This window comes from Mercenaria mercenaria, chromosome 4 (genome assembly GCF_021730395.1).
Source record: "Mercenaria mercenaria strain notata chromosome 4, MADL_Memer_1, whole genome shotgun sequence".
Taxonomy (NCBI): domain Eukaryota; kingdom Metazoa; phylum Mollusca; class Bivalvia; order Venerida; family Veneridae; genus Mercenaria; species Mercenaria mercenaria.
In genome coordinates this window covers 65,276,303-65,303,946 of record NC_069364.1, presented here as the reverse complement: position 1 = coordinate 65,303,946, position 27,644 = coordinate 65,276,303, and the positions used below count along the sequence as shown (strand labels likewise).

The window sequence follows — 27,644 nt, the reverse complement described above, 5'->3', positions numbered from 1 at the left end:
ACAAAGTTAACTTTCCAGTAAAATTATTTTAAACTGTTAAAACATTGACGTTTAGTTTGTGATACACATAATTTGTCACATAAATTATCAAAATAACATGAAAATACATGCCATGCATGACAATGTCGTACTGCTTTCACGACGTTCTTAAATAGCGGAGATAATTTCTTCAGATTTGACAGGTTATAGAACTTTCTTCATGAATATATTGTCATCTCAATTTTGATTTTTGTCACTTATACGGGTTTTGTCAAATGGCCAAAGTAATTTTTCAGTCCTATAAGTGAAAAATTTAAGACTTGTCTAAATCCAAGCAGGGCTTTTCATCCTTATACAACAAAGGCCGAAATAAGGCCACTTCCAAATTGAAAATAAGGTCATTTTTTCCTGTGGCAGAGGAACTTCCTAAAATGTAAAAAAAAAAAAGAAAGAAAAAATTGCAGAAGGAAAAATGGCCTTGTTTCAATAAAATGCTCTTTTCCAAAAAGGAGCAATCATCGCATATGAATTTCCCAATTCGAGAGGCCAAGGCCTCTTCCCAATTTCCTGATGAAAAGCCCTGTCAACTGACCACCAATAATTTAGTTCTAGGGAGACATAAAATATTATACAACATAACACATTCCTTTTTAAAACACAATCACAATATGCACCATCATCCAACAATGTATAACCGCATCCACCAAAACTTAACAATATACAACCCCTGTAATAAACTGTTCCGTTTGGAGCAATAAGCCAAATTCTGTTGTTGTTTTTTCTTAAAGTGCATGTAAGAAAGTATTTTACATAAGTCAGTATTTTCTACAATTTCGTATTAATTGATATTTTATGAGAATCACTAAGGATTCAGTAGAGAAAAATTCAGCATATATTTCAATGACGCACAGTTTATTTTCTATGTTCTACTCACAAAACAAAAACCAGCAACAATATTTCTACAACCATCAAATGTGCAGTTCAAAGTCAAACTTTGGCAATGTCAAAAATACCTTTTTTGTATCTTCTTTTGACTCATAAACTGTTTCAGAAGATTTAGCCATGTGGGACGGAGAGCCCGATCTGGGTGTTTGGGTACCAGTTCCTGTCCGATGCAGACGGAGATTTTCTTTCTCTTTCATACCTTTAGCTCTAAGAGTGTTGCTCCTGGTCGGAGAACCTTCCGTGCTGTTACTCTCAGTGTCGCTGGTATCATTCATACCTTGGCGTGTTATAAACCGTCTTACACTTGTTGGTTTGGTTTTTGTTCTTTTCATCTTAAATGTTTTTCTACTCTTGGCGTCCTGTCTTTGGAGTCGATGTTCCCTTGGGTTTAAGTCCTGGCCTTCAGGAAGTTCAGGAGTAACTGAGTAAATAATCAGTAAACTCCATGTTAAATACAATATCAACTTAAGTATAATTCCTACAATATCATCAATAACATACAGTTGAGACTCCATGTCTTGGACTCGCTTATCTCAAAATTTGGCTATCTTTAAGACATTTTCAAGTCCCGTCCCACAAACACGTGCACAGAATATCATTAGTTCAGGAGTAACTGAGTAAATAATCAATAAACTCCATGTTAAATATAATATCAACTTAAGTATAATTCCTACAATATCATCAATAACATACAGTTGAGACTCCATGTCCTGAACTCGCTTATCTCAAACTTTGGCTATCTTTAAGACATTTTCAAGTCCCGTCCCGAAAACACGTGCACAGAATATCATTTTAAATGAAATTTCTGTTATCAAGAAGTAAATGCTGTATCCTTTGGAATTCAAGATACAAAGTTTCAGCTGTATTTCAGATACATCTAAAACCTTTTAATCATTAATAAAATATGCTAAAATACATGTATCTACAAAAAGTATTTCAGGTCTATTTTGAATGGATCTAAAACTGAGTCAGTTTCTCATTAGAAATACGATGCAACATCTCAAAGGGGAACTTGGCTCGATACACTAAAATGTGTTTGATGAGTATATGTTGTATTTCTTAATTATTTTGTCTAATTGGACAGAATATATGAAATTGAATTATGAAATGGATAAACAAACTTATATTCTGTTACAAATTAACAAGCCAAACATGATAAATCTGCAATCTGTAATACTCAACTACATTTTTTAAGCAAACAATCTGAAGATCAGTATGCTTTTTTCAAGTAAGGAAAATCTCGGAAAAAAATCATGAACAAGAGTGATGTCAACATTGCAGAAATATGACCCACGACAATGCTTGATTTAATAATTTAATAAAGATCAAAAACAGGGGCATACATAAATATACTACAAGGCAATGAGACTGGTACATCCTAAATTTCAACTGAACTGAAACTGTAGGAGCTGAGTAAACAACAAAGTGCAATGGTCTGATGGACCAAAAAGAACAATGGACAATGCAAACAATATTTGCCTCATGGGCCTTACACAAGGGGGCATTTAAAAAGAAGAACAAAGTAGAAAATTACCTTCATTTTCGTACTGTATTTCAGCATGGTGCTGATCATCAATGCTGTTCTGGTTTGACATAGGAGGCCTAAATACAATAGTTGGTTGACGTCCAAGCTTGCACGGTAACTCTGGAACTATCTGGTCTGTAATATATACACGGCAACATTAATCTCCGTACAGTTCATATATCATTTCTTTTTTAAATATTTAAATAGTACACAATAGACCATGTCAATCACTCCAGTCTAATTGTATCTGCCAAAACGAAAGTGAGCTAAAAAAAAATAACCTAACACTTATTTTACCTAAAAGTTCTTAAGTTTTCTTTTAAACAAGATTAATTGACTGAAGTCCACACCACCTGGAATGGATTGAACTTTTTAACCAACAACAGAAAACATATTTTTAAATGCAAGAAAACAGTGGATTATTTACCTGTCGGAGACAGATCATCTTGAGTTGCTTTCTTAAACTTCTCTAGAATCCTTGTACCATCTTTAGCAGATATCCTTTGTCCACTGGACAATCTCCTACCGGTTGGACTGCCACTATCAAAACTGGAGGTTATTGCTGTAGCCTTAAATGGTGCACTTGTATTGGAACTACCTTGAGACAAGATTGTGGCTGCAGATAAAATTACATAGGCATCATAATTGGTAAAAACTATAAGTGAACGTTATCAACTTCAAGCCTGCATAAACAAGACTTAATGTAATATTATTGTTTGATTTGTGTGTTTAATGCTACTGTTCAACAACATATAAGATAGTTATATCAGCCACATGTCCATAACAGAATCCCTAGATTTGTTACCAGTATCAACCCACTACTGAATTACTTTATCTTTCTGTCAAACATCATGCAGAACATATGCCTCCTCCGTGATTCTAAACTTTTAGTGCTAACTGATATTCTTTGTTTTATAACAATCTACATGTATTCACAAATTTTATAAAAAATTTATTCATAAAGTCAAAATTCAATTTGTACTAATACTGCTATCAAAGATGTCTACATTTACAAACAAAACTGTTTTTGATGATTAATTCAAAACTGTTAAAACATACAAAAATATTAAACAATTGACAATTAAGAAAAAACCTATTACCACCCCTTGAGTTCTGGTGACTTTTTGAATGGTATTGTCTTGTACTTTAAAAGAAATTTTAAGGAAAAACATGGTAACAGAACATGTGAATCAAACAGTAAAGTGTTGCTACTATCATTAAATAGGGAAGGACACTGATTTTCAGTCAAAAATTTATCTTAAGTTCAGTTGAACTTTGTTCACTTGAACTCGACAGGACAATCAAACTTTGTTTGAGTTATCGGCACTACTACCAAACGAACAATATACGTTATATAGGGATTTTGCCGGGACCTTATGACAAGTTCAAGTGAAGGGTGTTGTTCATATTTTCCGAGTTCGAGCAAATGAAGTTTGGCTGTAGCATGACTTTTCAGTGAAATTTACTACTGTTATTAACTATCTTCCTCGGTGTTTAAATTACCTTTGCTTGCCCTTTTCCCTATTGTAGCCAGTGTAGGTTTAGGAGGTCCTATAATTTCAGTGGTGATTTCCGACACTTCAACTCTAGCCCTGTGACCTGTCTGGGTCTGAGAAAAGTCTGACCTATCTGTTACCATGGTGGCTGACCTAGATCGGTATTCCCCTACAATGAAATTTCAATATAGGTTGTTTTTTTACCTTTGGCTTTGGCTTCTAATATCACTGACAAGTCTAATGGCAAATTGTGTTAATTTTGAATCTCACACAGTGACAGTGACATGATGTCAACCTATAAACTGGGACCAAGAATTCAATCTTTTATTTTACGTAAGACATAAAAGAAACTAGAGACTGTTCTTCACAAGTAACAGATGTCTCCCACCATTTACCATGCAGAAATTGTAAAATGCTACAAACTGAGGACCATAGCTCTAATTTGAGGGTAACTCTACAAGCAAAATGTCAGTACATAATTTTTGGATATACAGTAAGATACTGTGACACCTGTTGTTACTCCTGTTTGATAATCTTTAATCAAGAAATGGCTCTACAATTACAGCCAGTACAATTTTAAACTACTGCTCTTCAATTTGAGGGCTAGCTCTACAAGTATAGCGTCAGTACATTTTGGATGTATAGCAAAACACAGTAACACTAACCTCCAGTTGATACAAACTCCTCTTTAATGCTCTTTAACTCAAGGGCTAGCTCCACTAGCACAGAGCCAGTACATTTTGGATGAGTAAAGCTGTAGCCTTGTAGTTTATCTTTGATTGTCTGCTGTATGTAGTATTCCTGGGCTGTATCACAGTTCACTCGCATCATCTATATCATAGAATATTTATTCTAACACAACCAGCAAATAACCTACATACATGTAGAGCAAAAGCTATCTCGGGTTATTCTGCAATAAATCACTCGCGTGCAATGACGTCATCCGATCCAGGTGCGTAGCACGGTCGTAAAAATTAGTTACCATTTTTTCTAACACTGTTGATACTAGTATGCCTTGTTAGAATCGAAATAATAAGTTCCCAAGTGTGATTTATCGTAGAATAACCCGAGTTTTTCGTTCTTATGCGAAACAATATATCACTCTCAGGCCTACGGCCTTTGTGATATATTCTTACGCATAAGAACTCAAAACTCGGGTTATTCTATGATAAACCACGTTTGGGAACTTATTATTTCTTAAATAATATATGACCTTATAAAAAACCTTAACCTTTACATGAGCACATAGGTGAATTTGATTTTCTATATGAAATATCCTTTTGTTTATGAATGAGTTTTGTCGTCTTTCTTAAGCAGATGATCATGCTTTTCTTGTCATAGTTTTATATACCAGTTTCAGACTGAGAACTCAAAAGTTTTAGATGATGGTACTGATGAAAACAAGAATATCAGTGACCAAAACATTCCTGAAGAAACACATGTTCAGATGATCAATAAAAATTATTTTTATATATTTTGCAAGACTTTTAGTATAGAACTGGATAAGATGTTTTGTTTTTTGTTTGTTCAATACATATCTGATTCAGTTGCTATGCTATTCTATTTAAATGTGTGATGACTACTCAAATGTGAGACTCTCTGCTTTTCTCTGAAATTCAACAAGAACAGACAGAGTGAGTGGATTTTCGTCTTGCAAATTGCCTCATTGTGCCCTTAACTTACACTCTTGGTGCACTTCAGATAAGTTACACTGGTGTACTGATACTTCAAAGTGACCCTATTTAAATATTTTACTTTACAATCTAAAGGTACTGTAATTTGGACTTTCAATATCACAAGACCATTTCTGCACAACTAAAGTTGAGTTTTGAAAACCTTAACATGATAAAAAGATCATATGTATCGGACATAAGGAAAATTAAACATAGATCATCAAAATAAATCATGTTCTGTGCTGAGGAAAGCCTAACCTTCATTCCAAACATCACAAAACATATAAAACAAGAGATATTTATTGACATCAGACCGATACTGGACTAGTCTTCAAACCATTTATTGTAACTAGTATGAACTGCCCCTTGTGAAATCAGCGACTCTGAATATCTCCATAATCCACAATATTATAACACTATATGACATCGTACTGCTTAAATAATTGCAATAAATTTTTCTCCTGTTCAGTTGCATTGACAGCTCTGAGTATAAGGCTTTACAGCTAGAGATAGATCTCTGGTACACTTCCTATTTCTGCCATATCTCTGTAAAACTGCCAACAATCCTCCAGCCAGCAATGTAAGATATTCACATGAAAGAATCAGACTCTCTTGCAGCTTAAACAGACTTGAGGGCAAATGAAGTAAAGCCCAAGCCACTGAAACCAAACAGTGATTGAAGTATATATATGTAAAACATACCTTGAATTGTATGAAGGGCTGTAACATCAAGAAGACTGATGGTCTGTGAGTCACAACAAAGTCGAGGAACTTCCATAGTGGTAGACATACTAAAATAATCAACAGTCAGTTAGTACTATAAAGTGCATTATATGAACAGTTTCTTATCATGGTAAGGTAACAGTTCTTGAAAAAAATTATTTTGATATATAAACCTTTTTTATCTTGTCATGGTTTAAGTATGTGACTTTTACTTGATCAATTTCAGTGTACTAAGATGTATATTAAAGCTACTCTCGAGCTGGAGGTCAATACTTCCACCTACCTCTCAGTTGTGAATTCTGTATGATACACTTTGCTACTCTGTGCCATTCAGGAGATAATGGTTTATCAAAACATGCCATCAGTATTTCCAGACCTGAAAGGAATACATTAAATATCATATGACATACGTAAGATTATTAAGACTTCATGTATACATGTAATATACCAATGATCGTTTTTAATAGTCTACTATCATAACAGGTATATTTAAATGGCTGAAATATTTCAAACATTGCTATACACCTAGTGGAAGCTTAAAATAGTCAACTTCATCAAATATATACACTCCCTACTGCCTTACTCTACCAAAATGTCTCATTAACCTTTAATATGTTCATGCCAATTTATAATCTAGATGGGGCCTCAATAGCCAAGGGGTTATTGTCAAGTATTATGAATCACTAGCACATCAAAGCTGCATGTTTGATTCAATGAACCATTTTTGTTGCTGGAGTCGAAACAATCCATCAAACAGGCAGGTCAATATTTCAACCCCAAAAGCTATCAGTGCCTTAAACAATGCCATGCTGGGAGGGGCACCCAAGGTCAACCTCCATTCAGGCTGCATATCACCTAAACACTTACAGATATCAAAGTGGGAGTTAAGTTTACTGAGAAATCATTATATCTGTTGGGGACTAACTTTCCTAGATTTCATGGATTAGTTGATCCGTGAAGTAAAACCCCCAAAACAAATACTTCATTTTTTTTATATCTTCAAAACTTGAAATCCACAAATTTTTATCCCAATGAAAAAGCTGGTTTTTGCTCAAACCATGAAATTCCATGCCGACAAAATAAACGATTTCACAGTATAATAAAAAAGATCCATTTTTTTTTTATTCTGAAGTTTCACTTACCTAGGTAAGCTGTATGAATGAGAAGTTCATTGCCCTGGTATTTGACATAATGTTTATGACTATTGTGACTCATACTGCCACAGCGACCATGTTCCGAGATAGACAGATGGTGCATCGCTGACTTTGTGCTATTCTGACTGCCCGATGCTTTTGTGGGAGGACTTAACACATTTAGAACAACTTGTAGAGCAAAGTTTATGTCCACTTGTCGTAATTTTGGAGTATCTGAAAGAAGTTTTTTTTCATCATTTATCAAAAAACAGTACTTTTGGCATATTTACTCATAGCCATTTCCATTTTATAATTAATTCAAGAGAAGATTCATCTCAAAAAAGCTAAGATGAAACATACAAAGGAAGTGTAAAACCAACATCTGCCAAAACAGGAGTATAAACTATAGCTTTTATTGTTGATATATTAAACTGAACACTAACCCCTTCTCCCACAGCCGACTCTCACACAGAGAGGGAGTATAAAGTTAACAAGCATGTTAATACATCTTTCACTTGTTGGAAAAACAGCTGTTCCCCCACATATTTGCTCCAAGGAAAACTGTTCCTGAAATACAGAAAAGGTGAAAACACTATAAACCTATAAATCTGCTGTAACATTTTATCACAGAACTTAAAAAATTAATAAAAATTTGAGAACAAACTAAAGCTAAAGACATTATGAGCCGTGCCATGGGAAAACCAACATAGTGGGTTTGCGACCAGCATGGATCCAGACCAGCCTGGCATCCGTGCAGTCTGGTCAAGATCCATGCTGTTCGCTAACGATTTCTCTAATTGCAGCATGCTTTATAAGCGAACAGCATGGATCCTGACCAGACTGGGCAGATGCGCTGGCTGGTCTGGATCCATGCTGGTCGCAAACCCACTATGTTGGTTTTCTCATGGCACGGCTCAATTATATTTTGCAAACTATAAAATGAAAGGGAAATGCAAATTTCAGGCTTTGTTAAAAACCAAATCAAATTAACAGAGTCAAATTATAAAATAATTAAAACATTTTTCTTGGCTGAAGTAAAGATTACAACTGTTAGTGTGGAATGCAACTAAACTTTAAATGTCAATGTTTTAGTAATGATGAATTATTAACCTTTAGCCTGCTAAATTTCTAAAATAGACTGGTCCATCATTCAATCTGGGCAATACCATCTATTATTCAAAGGGGTATTCAGTGAAAATTTACTGACTGAATATTGTACAGTGCAGACCATGATCAGCCTGCACAGACGTGCAAGCTGATCTTGGTCTTCACTGGTTACAAGGCAAAATCACTTGCCGCATTTAGCAGGCTAAAGGTTAGCTAGTGTTTAAGGAGAGCATTAATTAATTTTCGCTTAATTTATTATCAACTTAATTTTCATGAGATGTTGGGTGGGAAAACAATTTTCATCTTCAATAATAAATTTATTTTCATTAATTAAAAATAAACTTCATTCACAAATGGAGCAACATATTGGCGTATAGGCAGATGATGAATTAGGAACTGCCATGCATTAAGCCTAAAGGTTTAACTAGGTCCAACCTTCAAAGTACGGTGGCAAAGAGGGGACATAGGAAATATTTTATTTATCACGTTCGCACGTGTAAGCTTCCACGTGCGAACCACATTCGGATGTGGTACCTAACACGTTCGCACGTGATAGCTATCAAGTTCGCATAGGAAATATTTTATTTATCACGTTCGCACGCGATAGCTATCATGTTCGCATAGGAAATATTTTATTTATCACATGTGCACTTATTGGCTTACACGTGCGAACGTGACAGCTAACACATGCGAACGTGATAGTTATAACGTGATAAATAAAATATGTCCTATGTCCCCTTTATGCCATCATACAATGCTATTAAAGGGTAAAAATATTGTATGGCCAGAAAAATATCACAACCTTGATTATTTTTCACATATCTATTTATATGCGCATTTATGACACATTTCCAGTGAATCATTGGGATTTTAGATATGAAATATGTCTTTTGTTTTCAAAATGAAAAATATCAAATATCAATTTTTTATTCGCAAGAAACTATAAAATATGTAAAAGTTTGCATGGAATAAAAAAGGGCATTTTTTTTTTTTTTATGCAAGATCAAAATACATTTTTCACTAATGAACATCACATCTGAATTTACACTATTGAACACATTGCATTATTATTCTGGTATTCACTTAGTAACAAATTAATTTCAATTTTGCACTGAAACAAACAAATATCCTCATTAAAATAAATATACAGAAACTCAAATGAAAGCATTCTTTTTCAAACAAAATATCTAAATTTATAGATTATCTGTAACTTTACAGATAATATACCACTTTATTAGACACGGATATGGCAAATTAATTTAAGGTTGCAATATTAGTCAAAGACACACACTAGGAAAGTATTAGTAAGTCAAAAGGCATGACAGTAAACTGAAATACCATGGGTACCATTTTTTTTTTCATTTTCAAGTGCCATAGCTACATTTTCTCATTAATGCTTACAGCTATATATAATCATTAGTGCACATGCAGACCTTGTACATATTGCTGGATAGAAAATTAATAACCTAAGTATGAATACTGGCAAAACCATAAAGGCAATAACTTATCTGCTTATTAAAACATACAACCTGAAAGTTACTGGTACTTGAAGATTACAGGGCTTGACAAATTCTTTGAAAACAACTCGTCCCGCTAAAATTCTTACTTGTCCAGCAAGTCGCTAAGCAAAAACTATTTTTACAGACAGCGCCTTTTTAAAGTCAGTTAAAAACCTTACATACCATAGTCTTGTTCTAAACTATTGTGCATCTAGCTAATGTGATCATAATGTGGTACCCAAAGTACCAGGATGGATTTTAGACTCAATGTAACGAAACAACAAATCAACCATTTCTAAATTAGATCTTTCGATATCTAGCTTCTGCACGGCTCTGTTTTAATCAGATTTATTTTATTTTTGGTTGAAAATCGCACTTGTCCTGCAGGACGAGTACTACAGCCATTTCCGCTTGCCTTAAGCCAAATTCTTCTTGTATCTACGAGCAGATGAGTGGATTTGTCAAGCCCTGGATAAGGTTGTAAATGTTCTTGGCAGCTGCTATTCTTTCTTGTGTTATGATCTAGAATTGTGTACAATGTCACATTTCATTAACATTGATTCCTGGGGTCAATATGTGATTTGACTCAATTTATGAGTCTATATGACTTAATCATTAAACACATGGCTGCATTTAGACCAATGACAAGGACTATATATATATATAGATTTAATTATTTCAAAATTATATCAATTTATATATAAAGAAAAATTATATCAATTTATATATAAAGAAAGTTTTTAGTATTACAGTATTATCTATAATAATGATTTTAGATATATTTTTAAGCCCTTTTAACTGCAAAATGATGTAAATTTAGAAGCAAAGCATGTACCATAACTGAAATTGTTAAATATAGTCAGAAATAGTAGCTCAATCCATTTTTAAGGCTACATTTTCATACGTTTGTTAAAACTATGCTGGTGCATGTCAATACTTCCTTCATTAAGAATAATCACAGGTCCTTGTGTAAAGAAATAAGGCCAAATAATAATTGTTCTGATTACATGAACAAAACATTAATTTTACCAAAACTGCATGTATTACAATTACACTATATCTTAATATTTTGCAAAACTAATGTCATCAATTGCCTCACAGTTTTTAGAGATGTATCTGACCATTGATTTTAGTAAGGACAAGGCAGTCTGAGAGACAGCTAAATCCCCCGCCCCTGCTATTGATAGTGAAAGGGTAAAACCTTTGATTTTAGCTGTGACCTTGACCTTGAACTGACATGGCTGACTCATGAATTCTGCACAACATCTTGATGAGGTGATCATTTGACCAAAGTTTCATGAAAATCCTTCAAGGGGTTTAGGAGATACAGAGCTGAAACCTTTGACCTTCAGTTGTGACCTTGACCTCGAGTTGACATGGCTGACTCATGAGTTCTTGATGAGGTGATCATTTGACCCAAGTTTGATGAAATCCTTCAAGGGGTTAAGGAGATACAGAGTGGACACCAAATGGAAGGCTCAAACCTTCGACCCCTTTGTTGTGACCTTGACCTTGAGCTGGCATGGTTGACTCTAATTTCTGCACATCGTTCTGATGAGGTAATCAAATTTTACCAAGTTTTATAAAATTCCTTCAAGGGGTTTAGGAGATATAGAGCGGACACGGGAAAAGGCAGGCTCAAACCTTTGACCTTCAGGGTTTTGACCTTGACCTTGAGGCCGACATGGCTGACTCATAAGTTCTGCACATCGCCTTGATGAGGGGATCGTTTGACCAAGTTTGATAAAAATCCTTTAAGGGGTTTAGGAGATATAGAGCGAACACAAAATGGAAGGTTCAAACTTTGACCCTAAGTTGTGACCTTGGGCCTTGAGCCAGCATGACGGGCTCATGGGTTCTGCACATCAAACTTGATGAGGTGATCATTTTACCCAAGTTTTATAAAATTCCCTTTTAAGGGGTTTAAGAGATTAGCGCGGACACAAAATGGAAGGCTCAAACCTTTGACCTTGAGTTGTGACCTTGACCTTGAGCCAGCATGGCTGACTCATGGGTTCTGCACATCGTCTTGATGAGGTGGGCATTTGACCCAAGTTTTAAAATTCCTTCAAGGGGTTTAGGAGATATAGAGCGGACACAAAATGGCAGGCCCCAAACATTTGACCTTGAGTGTGACCTTGACCTTGAACCGACAAGGCTGACTCATGGGTTTGCACATCGTCTTGATGAGGTGATCATTTGACCCAAGTTTCATGAAAATCCTTCAAGGGGTTTAGGAGATATGGACCGGACACGATTTTGTTACGGACGGAAAGACGGAAGGACGGACGGAAAGACGGACGGACGGAAGGACGGACGCAGACCATTCCTATAATCCCTCCGCCATGGCGGGGGATTAAAAAAAGGATAAAACTTCTATGGTTACTGATGCTATCTGAGGTTAGTAAGGTAATTGGAATCATTTTTACACCTATGGAAAACTTTCTTGATCATAAACAAAACATGTTTTTTCTGAATGTCACTGAAGCTGTGGTAAAGGGAATAATTATGGTTCATCTATTTCTGTTGGATATCAAATCAACAGAAAAGTGCAGAATTGCACATAGAATACAACACAGTGTTTATGTAGCTGCAAACAGGAAAACAGAAAACTTAATAAAAAACATATCAATGAAATACAAAAATGAAATAACTTTAAAGATCAAAGCATTTTCTATTGCATGAAACTTAGGCCAAAGCATAAAACGAGCCACGCCATGAGAAAACCAACATAGTTCCTTTGCGACCAGCATGGATCCAAACCAGCCTGCGCATCCGCGCAGTCTGGTCAGGATCCATGCTGTTCGCTTTCAAAGCCTATTGCAATTAGAGAAACCATTAGCGAACAGCGTGAATCCTGACCAGACTGCGCTGATGCGCAGGCTAGTCTGGATCCATGCTGGTCGCTAGGCACTATGGTGGTTTTCTCATGGCGCAGCTCAAACATTATCTTTTACAAGAATGAGCTAGGCTTCAAAGCCTAGCAGCTTTCAACTAAATTTTGTCTTTACTTAACTTTTAAACAAAATTAGATCAGCTGGTTGGAGCCCAGATATATGGTTGCCATGCCACCTTAAGTAAGATCAACTAAAACACAATTCTACCTCAAACAGGATTTACTTCAACTGGTAATCACAGAATTTACTGTGACATGCTTCAGCATTGTATGAAAACAAAATCATTAACTTACAAGGTAATATTGCTCCAACCAAACCTATTTTTTTTTTTAAAAAAAACAAAAAAACGACTAACAGTATCTCTCTTAGTTATAATAAAACATGCCATTTGCAGGCACATATTTGGTTTGTGGTAAGAGAGTGGGGAAGGTTAATATATATATACACAGTTTTCACTGCACTTATATAACAAATGCATTCACTATAGGAAGTATTCTCAGAAGAGCTGGTTATATTTACACAGTTGAATATGTATAAGAAGGCAGAAGTCAAATTACAATAATTATACAACATAAGCATTCCATGGGCTATATATTGCAGCATATACATGTGCGTGCTCTTACATTGTTTGTCTGCAGCATGAGTTCTGCCCGAATCCATCCGTAGTACCCTGTATACTGACACAACACAAGAACAAAATGTTTTATTCTAAGAATGACATCCAAACAATAGTACACACTATGGTACAAAGGACAAAACACAGACGAAACAAAGAGACTGACAAAAAAGCTCAGGAATTAGGACTACATAATACCCCATTTCTTTTGAAATCATACTTAACTCTTACCCTGCTAAATTTCTATAATGAACGTGTCTGTCTGTCAATCTGGACAGTACAACTAACTGTTAAAAGGGGTTCAAAAAATACTGACTGAATGGCGAACAGTGCAGATCATGATCAGACTGCATGAATGTGCAGGCTGATCATGGTCTAAATAGGTCGCAAAAGCAGAATCAATTGTGTCCAGCATGATACGGGTTAAGGGTTCATGTCCACAAGCAGTGTCACATTTGTCGATCTAAGACATTCATTTCACGGAACTGACAGCATAACTTGATTACTGATCTGGTCAGAAATGTTTTTTTTAAGATTACTGACAGCTTCTTAACTGTGGATGCATGTTTGCATGCTGAGATAAAGAAAACTTCATGTTTCTTCTGTAAATTGATCACATAGAACTAGCCTAGCCAGATGATGCAACTTGTTGAAACTGTGTGTGTCTGTGCTGTACTGATATTAGGAAAGTGAAAATTAAGGTACTGTTTTCAAAGTCCTGAAGTTTGAAATGCGTCCCCTAGAAATGTCTAATAATAACAACAATATTTCTATAGACAGGGCTGATATGAATTGACACAGAACCATAACTCTTAGAATTATTAGAGTTATATTCCCTTTAAATTTCCTTTCTTCAAACTAAACATCATGGCTAAATATTGTTTCAAGCAAAAACCAGTGCCACCTAATATGACCCACAAGGTTTTGGGACTAAAGCATATCGGTGCCTAACACTATCAATATAAATAAGCATACGTGTGCATTACTAATCTATGCTCAAACTGACTGGCTCTGTAGCCTTCATCTACTGCAAATAATAGAAAGTCTAAAATCCGTCTGGATTAAATTCAAACTGCATTCCATTCACATACTGAAAGCTTGACTATTGGCAGGTAAATATTCTATTGCCTAAAGCTAAAACGTTTCTGATCTAATATGTAAACATGTGGGAACAAACATTTGGAAACAATTCTAACACAAAACATGAAACAATTTTCAGCCACACAAAAACTCTTAACACAAAAGCTGAAATAAGACAGAGCAATTACTTTGTAGCATTTCATAAACAGTGAAATTTCCTAGATGTTACTTTGTGAATATCTCGCAATCTGTGAAAGCAGCCACTTTAGTTTAGCAGCTCCTTAGCTAGCATTCACATTTCCAAATTCCAATTGCAAAATGTTCTACATAAATTGAATCTGTAAAGCAGCCACCTACTGGAAAATTCTAATTTGAGGGACTGTCAAAGTTTGGTTTGATTGTTTACAAATGAATGGATCATAAAAAAGATCTGCTGGTGGAAAAGGTACATTAACACAGGACAGGTCTTCTGGTTGAAAAGGTGAAGCATCACAGATAGATCTGCTCATGGAAGTGGTTAAAGTATCATAGAACATAGTGTTTATTTATATATTCTAGAATATTTAGGTATATGGTAACTTCACTATCAGGCATACACTTGTATCAGAAAAGAACGTTACTATTTTTATGGCAGTTTCTGCACTAAAACCAGATATCTCTTCAAGACTTTACTAAAGCAGATTGGCAAAACTTATTTGTACTTTATAAACTACAGACACACATGCTAAAACAGACAGACACACACAACTGTAGCAAACACGTTTAAGAAAGGTTTTAAATATCTAAATTATGATTTACTGAATAAACTTAAATTAGTATTTAAGTGTTCTATAGACAAAAAATACAGCCTATATTACTGTATAAATTTAAATACTAAAACATCAGATAATTTTAGAAATTTATCCAACTTTTTTCTAACAAAATCATATACTGTTTTATATTTACATTACCAAAACAGTAAAATACGACAAAAGATAAAAAAGCATGAAAATGTTGAAATAAAGAAACTTGTGTCGAATAAATAACAAAAGCAACATAACAATAATCAGTAAACTATTTCCACTTTTTAAAAAGGGATCAAAACAATTTGTAAGTAAATACAAAATGTCCCTTTCCCCCAAAGCCTGCATCTGCATGGCAACAAGTTTGACAACCTCAGAACAGAAATTGGTGGTATAATGGAGTACTGTGCTCCGCCCGGAACACACCCATGCCCGGCAGGCTCTCCTTACTGTCTGAGAAACCACTTGATAGAACTATGGTGATGAGCACATTGATCAGCGTCTGATAAAAAATTAAAAATGGATTGTGCTTTTTAAGATAAAGGTAAAGCATAATTTGAGCCGTGCCATGGGAAAACCAACATAGTGGCTTTGCAACCAGCATGAATCCAGACCAGCCTGCGCATCCGCGCAGTCTAGTCAGGATCCATGCTGTTCGCTTTTAAAGCCTATTGGAATTGGAGAAACTGTTCGTGAACAGCATGGATTCTGACCAGACTGCGCGGATGCGCAGGCTGGTCTGGATCCATGCTGGTCGCAAAGCCACTATGTTGGTTTTCTCATGGCGCGGCTCATTTAACATTCCATATACAGTCAAACTTCGTTCACTTGAACTCAGATAATACGTACACCACCTTTCTCTCAAACTCGTCGTCAGGTCCAAGAAAAATCCCTATATAATGAATTTTGTTCTATAACTCAAACAACCGATCACTCGAACAAATTTTGCTGGTTCCGCCAAGTTTGAGTTAACAAAGTTTGACTATGATCAAAAGACTATGCCTACGATGCCCTTGTACTACCAACTAGGTATCCAGTAACAGATTTTACCTCCCGATATAACCCTTTAAATACTTTAAGCCAAGCAAGTACAATATTTCGCATCTTTGATGTGACGTGGCCAGGGATTAAACCATTGACCACCCACACTCAAAGTGGGAACTCTACCACTGACCTACTGTGGCTGTATATTAAACATATGGAATTTTTACATCTTGTGCGCAATGCACAAGCAGAACAAGTGACAACTTGCAATTTTTTGCCCTTGCCTCATTTTCTTTCATAACAGATAAAAGGTCAAACGTAAAGGTAAGCTTTATTTCATGTCATATAATATTTTATTCAACAATTTACTTGAGCTACAAAACCTTTCATTGACAAGCAAGCTAACAATTCTCAAAGGCAATTACCAGGGCTATCAAGATTCACAATAAACAAAATTTTCTATTTTTTTCATATGATTTCAATTACCTAATAGCAATCAATTTAAACACTTTCTATAAAACTTTTATTTGACAGCCAGCTTGCACAGGTTACAATGTCTACAGCATGGAAGTATGTGCAAAGAAACATCTTTCTGAGTTATTGTCAAGGAAGTTTAAAAATTTAACTCACCTTTAAATGTGGCAAATGTGCAATGTACGGGAACTTTTTCAACGTCATGAACACACCTAAAATAAGATACAATTACATAAATATTGAACAACAAATGTTTAAAACAATCACATACAGATATAACTACAAGTATACAAAGAATTTGTAAATAAAGCTGCCTAAAAAAAAAAAAATACAATTTCTATTTCTAGCATCACTAACTTAAAATCTTGCAGTATTTTCTCTCTATTAGCAAACAGGACAGTTTCAGATGGAAGGAAAACATTGCTTAAAGATATCTCAAATGTTTCAGCATACTGACAGTCTTGTGAAAAGCTAATTTCTGGGCGAACATTTCATGCGAGTACGCATAAGGTTATTTTTAGTCACCATCAGTAACACATATTTCCTCTTTCTCCTGAAGACTATAAGTAACTTAGTGCAGTATATGTGTTCCGGCTTAGCATCTTTTAAATCATATAAATGATGAAGTCTACTTGTAGCTGTGAGCACAGTGCTCAACTTCGTAGTGTTGCCTTACTAAAATATCATATTGTAGACACATGACATGATTTCCCGATCAGTCACATTATACCGACATTGGGCTGACAAGTCCTAGAACTGTCCTGTTAAAGATGAGCGCCAATCGAGGAAGCTAGCAGTACCATTTTTAACATTTCTGGTAAAACATGGCTAAGGAGTGAACCCACAACTTCCCGCACTGGAAGGGGGCGCTCTATCACTAGGCTACCAAGGAGGTTTGGTGGGCAGTGCAAGATTCAGATAATGCAACAATTCCAGAAGCTTCTCTAGTTCTAAGGCATGCTAGATGTAATGCATCCATACATGGGACTCATATCCCAATGTCTGTAATTTTGTTTCAAGGAGCCAAAGCTCGAAGTCACAACGCTTGATTTTCAAGTCAGACAGTACTACTACTGACCCAATATGTCCCCTCTCAAGTTTACCATTGACCCAATACATCCCATTTCAAGGACCAATGACACAGTTAAAATTTTAGGCAAACTAATTTCTACGAAAAGTAGTCTTTGTATCCAGTTAAAATTAAGTATTCTGTGCAACTTACAAACTAAGTTATAATTTAAGGAACTCACCTTTCAGCAAATTAGCAGCAGCCTCCCAGTCACACTTTCTCTGAAATATTAGAACAATCAAAAACCCAAAGCTCTGAATTTGTTCACACATACAATTAGTTTACTGAAATATTAGGAAGCATTCAATACCATTCTCAAAAATATAACAAATAGCATTTCTCCTGAAAAACTCTGTAAGAACAGAGAGCACTTGTACACAGTTCAAATTTTTCAACTTTAATTCCATGGAACAGCAAAATATAACAGCCATCTACTTAAAAATCTCTTAACTTTGTGAACTATATTCTGTAATTGACTGTACTACAAACCTTCAGATTGTTCTTGTTTTTGGACAGTTTACTAAAGAGTCTGTCTAGACGTCTCAGTATCAGGTTTAGTGCTGGCCTCACAGCTTCCTGGGACCAGTCTGTGATTGGCAGAATCTCTGTCATATACCTGAAAAATATCATATAATCTCACTGGTTCCTGTTCTTGGATATAATGCTGAAACCAGTCCATTTCTAATTATATTTTGTTCAAATATATCATGAAATCTGACTGTCTGTGATTCTCAGATGTATTTCTGCAATCAGTCAATGTCAAACTACATATATCTAATTCAAATATATCATGAAATTTCGTTGTATGATGTTCTCAGTTTATAACAGCAACATGTCCATCTTTAACTTTAATACTAAATCTGTAATTACAGTCCTTGCCACCGATCTAAATACAGACATGAGTAATGACATGACGAGATCCTAGGCCCAGGCATTCACGAGTTACTGTCTGGAAACGGTTTAACTGCTCTGGGTCACTCTGACCTTGACCTTTGACCTACTCATCTCAAAATCGATAAGGGTCATCTGCTGGTCATGAACAACATCCCTATCAACTGTCATGATCCTAGGTCCAAACGTTCTTGAGTTATTATCCGGAAACTGATTGGTCTACATACCGACCGACTGACAGACATATGCAAAACAATATACCCCTCCTTCTTCATGGGGGGCATAATTAATTTACAGGAGCCAACTAACCTACATGCATTAATATGACTGCTGCTTTTAAAAAACAAGGCAAGTCTTCCTTAAAAATTCCATTGTCATGTGGTGAAAAATGTCCTGCAGAAAGAAACCTTTGGCAAATTAAGAAGTTATTATAAACCATAAAACTTCATCATATATGCCTACCTCTGCATGCCAGCACAGCTCATTGTTTCTGAATCATAGGGTGCCAACTTCAACAGGGTGTGAGCAATCTCTGCCAGTCTCTGTAAAAATAGCACTATAATAATTATTCACAAGAAAACAGACTTTTCATACATTTAAAAATCATGGCCCAGTATCAAAACATATATTACACAAGTATTTTCAATCTTGATAAGATAGACAAAAGACAAATACAAACAAGTGAATGAAGTATTGCCATGCAATACAAAGTCCCCTACTGGAAGGCACCTAATTTTCTCTACTGCAGTATAACATAATGAACTGATATCTGTCAATGATGTATAAACAATGTTGTACTATATATACAATATGTAATAACAAAACACTTGGATTAAAATTTATATATATAAAAACCTATAGTTGTTTTCATATTGAATTTTTTTGGCTGATTATAAAAATGTTATCATGTAAGTTATTTATAGTAACAACAAACACGGTGGGGAAACCACGTGACTAAATCGGATAACGTGCACGCAAAAGTGCTAAAAATAGGCCCGCTTCAGGTATGTTTTTTCACTATAACTTTTTTGATCCGCCATTGTTTTAAACGAGATAACGTGCATAAACCCCGCAATAAAAAGCTCTTTCATCGGATATATGTAACTTGATGAAACTCTCTCCCGTTTTTACGTAATCCTTGCCCAACCGATTCGAAAGATGCAAAATATTTTGGTAACGAACACGTCTGTTCACAAGTTACGCACCTAGCACAGATTCTGCAGAGAATTTTTGCTGGAATTAGGTTTAAAATAAAGCTTGTCATTGTCCAAAGTCCTGTACCAAATATTTAACATGATTATTCAGGAATATTAAAAGATATCGTAAGACAAAGGGTGCGGTAACGTACACGTTGCGGTTTTTCAGGAGGTAACGTACACGTCATTTTTCCCCAGAGGGTAACGTACACGTCAAAAACTATTTATCATGCATGTAGAACATCTTTGTCTTTAAATGACTGAACTGTAAACATTTTGATATTGTTAAAAAAAAGATGCAGATGCTGGGAACAGGCTGTTTTTCTTTCGGTATGTTAGTATATACAGAAATGCTAAAGTGAAAATGAATAGCATTTGGAATTTTATGGTCTAATCGTGTATGTTATTTTGACAAGTAAACATTGTTAGCAGTTGCCATTTTAAATGTCAACTTTTTTTTTTCCAACTATCAAAAGTTAATTAGGTTTCTGGGAATAAACCATGTCCGTCTGTCCGCAGGGTTTAATCAAATCCATATGTTCGAATCTTCTTGATGACCCGTTGAACTGTAAACATTTTTTATATTGTTAAAAAGATGCTGAAATTAGTATAAATTCTGAACGATAACTGGAACGATAGCATGCTTGATAACCATGATTTTTCTTTATTAAAACGTTACAATACAGAAAATCTTTTTGTTTAATATGACAGCATGCACCTTATTTGAATCATTGACAAACTGTTTGAGTTCTATCATGCATGGGACCATAACAATCAGCCAATAATATAAACACGTTGTCGTTTAAATTATCGTGCGGGAGTAATGTTATTCTTTCTGTGGGTTAGTGACAGTTTGTTGGTCAGCTAGTTATTCATTTAGACCTCCTTACTGAAACAACATATCAGTATTGACCTAAATTTTGCATATCTAAGGACATAGTCATTCCATGGTTGATTAAATTATAAATGCTGACATATTCTGATAATATAGATCTATAAATGCATCAGTTACATCCAAAGCTTTAAAGTAACAGCCTCGGTTATGTTTAGGCTGTTCATTCACAAAATCAAATACCTTATATAAGCATTAACGAGATTACAATTAACTATTTTACTAAACTAAGCTATATTTGATCGCAAAAAAAGTTAGAAAATGTCGCAAAAAAGTTGATTTTTTTTAACCAAGTACAGTTGACTTAGACAGATTTTGTGTCGCCTACTACAAAGTAGCTGCGACATATAGGGATCACTTTTCCGGCGTCCGTCTTTCTGTCCGTTGGGGACCGGCTGGCGTCCGTCACGCTTCTTGTCCGGAGCATAACTCAAGAAATAATAAAGGTGCTAATTTGTTACTTCATACAATGATCGAACACAGTGAGAGGATGTGCTGTATCAAAGAACCATAACTCTAGATGGTCCCATTTTTCAATTATCTCCCCTTATCCTTATAAAAAAGACTTGTCCAGAGCCCAAGTCAAAAACTATTTGAAGAATTTGAAGATACTTTACACATTGACAGAGGAAGCGCAGTGTAATGGTCACATTTTTAAATTACCTCCCCTTATCATTATATAGAAAGCTTGTCTGAAGCCCAAGTCGAAATTATATAAAGGATTGACTTGAAACTTTGCACATAAATAGAGGTCCAATGAAAGGAAGTACAGTGTCAAAGAACCATAACTCTAACTGATCTTATTTTTGAATAACCTCCCTTTATCTATGGAAAAAACTTGTCTGGGGCCAATGTCAAAACCATATAAAGGATTGTCTTGATACTTGATACATTGATAGAGGTCAGTGAAGCAAAGTGAATGTCAAAGGACCATTACTTTAGCTGACCCCATTTTTGAATCACCTCCCTTTATGTATGAAAAGGAAAAGCAAGGAGCTTGACTGAAGCCCAAGCCAAAAACTATGAAGGGTTGATTTGATACTTTGTACATTAATACAGGTCAGTGAAAGATAGTGCAGTGATAAGGAATCATAACTCTTACTGACTCCATTTTTAATTACCTCTCTGTATGTATAAGAAACTTGTATGGAATCCAAGTAAAATCAATGATATACAATTTATTAATATAAACATGTCAAAAAGAAAAGTAACAAGTTTTTTTCTGTTGTTATTTTAAGAAAATGGGTCGTCCAAAAAAAGTTTTTCCCACAACAGTGGTAGGTTCACGCTCCACTATGTCTCTTCTCGTGCGCCTTTAAATTACTTTTTCTCCGAAAAGACATTTCGCACTCCTGGCAAATATATTCATTCTCCGTGCTATAAATAGAATATAGTTTTACTGCTGTTACTCTCGGTGCAACAATTATACCTATATGCGTATTTAATACTTCTTTTTGTTTGTCTCTTTCAAAAGTCAGAATCATATGGTGTGGACAACTAAACTAACTATCGTTACTGGAAAGAACAAGTACTAGGCTTCCATCACCCGTAAGCAACTGTCAACTTTTTCACTCAAAGATACATGGTCAGTTGCGCATATGATGGATTTAGAGCAAAATAATTTCAAAATTTTATCATCTTACCTATTTATGTATAGATATACAAGAGCTGTAAACGTGTAATTATTTCCAAGCTAGGATGAGGACCGACGCTACACATTTTCACTGTAGCATTTCTGTATATACTAACATACCGAAAGAAAAACAGCCTGTTCCCAGCATTTGCATCTTTTTTAACAATGTCAAAATGTTAACAATTCAGTCATTTAAAGACAAAGATGGTCTACATGCATGATAAATAGTCTTTGACGTGTACGTTACCCTCTGGGGGAAAATGACGTGTACGTTACCTCCTGAAAAACCGCAACGTGTACGTTACCGCACCCTTTGTCTTACGATATCTTTAATATTCCTGAATAGTCATGTCAATTATATGGTACAGGACTTTGGACAATGACAAGCTTTATTTTAAACTTAAATTCCAGCGGAAATTCTCTGCAGAATCTGTGCTAGGTGCGTAACTTGTGAACAGACGTGTTCGTTACCAAAATATTTTGCATCTTTCGAATCGGTTGGGCAAGGATTACGTAAAAATGGGAGAGAGTTTCATCAAGTTACATATATCCGATGAAAGAGCTTTTTATTGCGGGGTTTATGCACGTTATCTCGTTTAAAACAATTGCGGATCAAAAAAGTTAAAGTGAAAAAACATACCTGAAGCGGGCCTATTTTTAGCACTTTTGCGTGCACGTTACCCAAGTTAGTCACGTGGTTTCCCCACCGTGACAAAGGGAAATTAATCTTTTAAAAAAAAAAAAAAAAAAAAAAAAAAATCTATATAATATAAGTCCACAAGAAACTCTTTACCAGGTAGAGATAGGTCAAAATACACCTAAAAATTGGATGTAACATGCATGTTGTACCACAGAAAAGTGGTCACGATTTTTCTCTACCGCCAGTAATAAAAAAGTTACAATAAAATCTATTTATAGTAACAACAAAGGGACGTAATTCTAAACACAAGGGTGCCTCATGGTGGTGAACATTTGGTCCAAGTTACATCAAAATCCCTCCATGCATGAAGAAGAAATGTTCCGTACAAAGTCATTCTTGAATTTGACCTTTGACCTCTAAATATGACCTTGACCTTAGACCTAGGGACCTGGTTCTTGCGCATGACATGTTGTCTCATCCAGGGAATATTTGTGCCAACTGATATCTAAATCCTGCTTTGCATGACAAAGTTATAGACCGGACAGGAAAAAAAATCCTCTTGACCTTTGATCTCAAAGTGTGACCTTGACCTTTAAGCTAGGGTACTGGGTGTTGCGCATGACACGTCGTCTCATCATGGGAAACATTTATGCCAAGTAATATTGTAATCCCTTGATGGATGACAGAGTTCTGGATCGGACAGGGAAAAAACCTTATTGACCTTTGACCCCCAATTGTGACCTTGACCTTTGAGCTGGGGGTCTGGGATTTGCGCACGACACGTCGTCTCATCATGGGAACACTTGTGCTAAGTGATATTAAAATTCCTTAATGAATGTCAGAGTTATGGACCGACACGAAACAGACCCTGTTCATGCTATGTTAACATTTGACTGCTAAGTGTGACCTTGACCTTTGAGCTAGGGGTTTGAAAGTTGTGCACGACACATCGTCTTATTATGGGGTACATTTGTGCCAAGTAATATTAAAATCCCTTCATAGATGGGAGAGTTATGGACCGGGACAGGAAAAAAGCCTTGTTGACCTTTGACCTCAAATTGTGACCTTGACCTTTAAGCTAGGTGTCTAGGTTTTGCGCATGACACGTCGTCTCATCATGGGGAACATTTGTGCCAAGTAATATTAAAATCCCTTCATGGAGGGGAGAGTTATGGACCGGACAGGAAAAAAGCCCTGTTGACCTTTGACCTCCAACTGTGACCTTGACCTTTGAGCTAGGGGTCCGGGTTTTGCGCATGACACGTCGTCTCATCATGGGGAACATTTATGCCAAGTAATATTAAAATCCCTTCATGGATGGGAGAGTTATGGACCGGACAGGAAAAAAGCCCTGTTGACCTTTGACCTCCAATTGTGACCTTGACCTTTGAGCTAGGGGTCCGGGTTTTGCGCATGACACGTCGTCTCATCATGGGGAACATTTGTGCCAAGTAATATTAAAATCCCTTCATGGATGACAGAGTTATGGACCGGACACGAAATTGCGGACGGACGGACGGACGGACGGACGGACGGACGGACAGACGGATGGACGGACAGGCGGACGGACAGACGGATGGACGGACAGGCGGACGGACGGACAGACGGACGGACGGAATGACGGAAAAGCGCATTCCTATAGTCCCCGAAACTGGTTTTCAACCAGTAGGGGACTAATAAGTTATCAACACTGTGGTGGAAGTAAATCTTGCAACATGGCATTTAACTGGGTAAAACAATATATGAGCATACTACAACTGAAGACTTATCTTTAAAGAGACCTGAAGTAATTAAGGATCAAGTTAATTCAAACAATACTAATCTACCTTTAACAACTCAATTCTTAAAATTTGCAATACCTTTAAACATTAATTCATTCTGCAGAAGTCATTTACATTACTTACATTATGTGACTTATGGTCGAGAAGCTCTGGTGGTCGGAATGAAGGATCTGCTAGTATTTTTCTCAGTTCTCGAAGTCTTGGCTGACAGGTAGAGTAAAATTCAGCAATCACATTCAACAGACAGTCACGAGGTTTTCGGAAATCATTCCTCATCTGCAGATCTTCGTCATCCTGGTCGTAGTGTGTACCTTTTCTACTTCTTCCTTCCTCCATATGTCTGCTGTAATAGTGATGATAACACAATAGTCCTTCCAGTGCTACATATACTATATTATAGTATTGCAGTATCTCAAACTTGCCTCATCAGTCACCTTTACATATAACTGTGTGTAAATAAGTAATCAGGTAAATCACCATATGAAGAGTTACTAATTATGTCACAATCTCTGTTAGTGAAGGTCTGAAGGTTTGAAACAAATACTGATTCTGCAATGCAGAGTTTTGTGAAACCATATTATTTTTCATAGCACAATTCCATACACAGGAAATTCAGCCAGTAAGAAAGACAGGGTCGTGTGCTTGATTTTTTTCTTAAACTGATCTGAAAAAATTTGGTCCACTGGTAAATTTTGCAATGAGTTTCTTTTGGGAAATTTACACTTCTGAGGACATTTTTGCTATAAAAAAGTTCAACAATGTAGATTTCAATGAAAATGTTTAGTTCCACGTGAATATTTATGATTCCACAGAATGTCACTTCTTAATACACTTCATAAGAAATATTGTACAAGAAGATACAAGAAGAAAGTGTTGTTTAAATTTCCTCCAGCCATTTTTCAACTTTTGACAGTATACAACATTACTGTGATAAAGGAACACATTCTGTAAACAAATGACTCACTGCAACAACAGATATTTGTGTTACTTACCCGCAAGTAGAATCCTCCCTCTCATCATAGAAGACACTTGTCTCTACAGGAGAGCCACCTCGACCCTTGTCCTTCATACTGCTTTTCTCTGCTTCTAGTTGACGGAGGGGTAAACTCATACTCCTACAGTAGAACAGTAATCATGCTATTTCTAATTTCTTGCAAAAAATCCTTTATTATTTGAAGAGAGAAATATGCAAGATTTAAACTGCTGTTTTATTACCATGCATTAAGGGCCTTAACAAAATTAACAACACGCATAACTTGCCTCTATCAAATTTACGCACAAGATTATAAACATAAAATTTGTTTGCACACATATGCCCCTTAAATGGCACACCTGACTCTGGGTAAGAGTTAGTGACCTTGATAGAACAGAACTGACAATTGTGCCTGACATACCTCACTGTTGTGTAGTTTCACTGAAATTCCTTTATTGTATAAAAGTAATAGCTAAGACACAAACTGATTCCAATAGAGATACTAATGAAGTAACTTATATACAGAGCATCAATAAAACATGTCTTGTGGTACTAAAAGAAGCAATATATATACTGAAACTGCTAACATGCTGCCTTTAAACAAACACAGAAGGAATAGATAATACATTTGTTCCATCATTTCAGCTTGTATATCAATTACCTTGAGAAGAAATCACATGAAGTGATGAGAGCCCTTATAGAACAACCAATGTTACTGATCATGTTGATTTCTGCCCTTGCTGCTGGAGGGTTATCCTTCTTGTTTGTCTCAGTTTTCATATGTTCCAGATAGCGGGGTAGTACAATTTCAAGGGTTGTCTATAAAACATAACACTTTATAAATACTATGAAATCAATGTTATTTATGGGTGGGAGTAGTTTTTAGTGAATTTCATGATCATGTCAGTCCACAAAAATAAATCATGAAAAAAAAAGGAAGATATTTTCCACTTGTTTCATTTTAAAAACTCACAATTCATGCATTTAAGTCCCATCAAAGGTCATTTTGGCCCAAACTTCAGCATTTTATGTCCATTGTATATAAAATTTAACAAGATTTCAAAGTGCATGTGTATCAAAAGAGACCAGAAAGCTTCACACCGATTTCTGTAGCATATTCTCATCAGTTACGTAAAACCTATGCCTTACCAAAATATTTCAGTAAACTAATGCCATCCATACAGCAGAAAAGTGACAATTTTTCACTTGTTCATTTATTAACATAAAAGCCTTTCAATTTATTCCAGACAAGGCTTCCAAACAATGAACTTTGATAATCAAATATTTCTACCATATCTCATGGTTTTCATCAGCCAAGTTGTTTTATTGCTGGTGATCCTGTGATATAATCTTGTCTCATCAAAGAAGTAGAGCGTCAACACATTATATATCAATAGGAGGGTCGAGGCCACTGATACTAATAAACATCAGCCATTAAGGACAAAAGCCTGCAGCTACTGCTAGTATGGAGCTTCCCTGTTGTCACATGACCAGACTACATCACACCAGCACATAACGCCAGTCAGGTCAATGAAGATCATAAGAGGCAGTGGAATTGTTCAACCTTAGACATTCTATAAAAGTCCTGACTGACAATTTTTTGCCTAAAAGTAAAAGGAAAAATGATTAGAAGTCTTCTAATTTTAGTTCACAATC

At 35.7% G+C, this 27,644-nt stretch overlaps 1 protein-coding gene across 1 annotated transcript in view; it reads right to left on the bottom strand.

Moving 5' to 3' along the window:
* LOC123552947 (protein unc-80 homolog) overlaps positions 1-27,644 on the bottom strand; it is a 101,962-nt gene that overhangs the window by 9,607 nt on the left and 64,711 nt on the right. Inside the window, 18 exon segments of the mRNA XM_053541548.1 lie at positions 993-1,345; positions 2,459-2,584; positions 2,877-3,065; positions 3,953-4,114; positions 4,611-4,776; positions 6,321-6,409; positions 6,625-6,717; positions 7,484-7,708; positions 7,918-8,042; positions 15,790-15,861; positions 15,863-15,957; positions 17,070-17,125; positions 18,164-18,203; positions 18,472-18,598; positions 19,336-19,415; positions 25,139-25,358; positions 26,008-26,130; positions 26,650-26,807. Of these exon segments, the coding sequence (XP_053397523.1) occupies positions 993-1,345; positions 2,459-2,584; positions 2,877-3,065; positions 3,953-4,114; positions 4,611-4,776; positions 6,321-6,409; positions 6,625-6,717; positions 7,484-7,708; positions 7,918-8,042; positions 15,790-15,861; positions 15,863-15,957; positions 17,070-17,125; positions 18,164-18,203; positions 18,472-18,598; positions 19,336-19,415; positions 25,139-25,358; positions 26,008-26,130; positions 26,650-26,807 (2,499 nt within the window).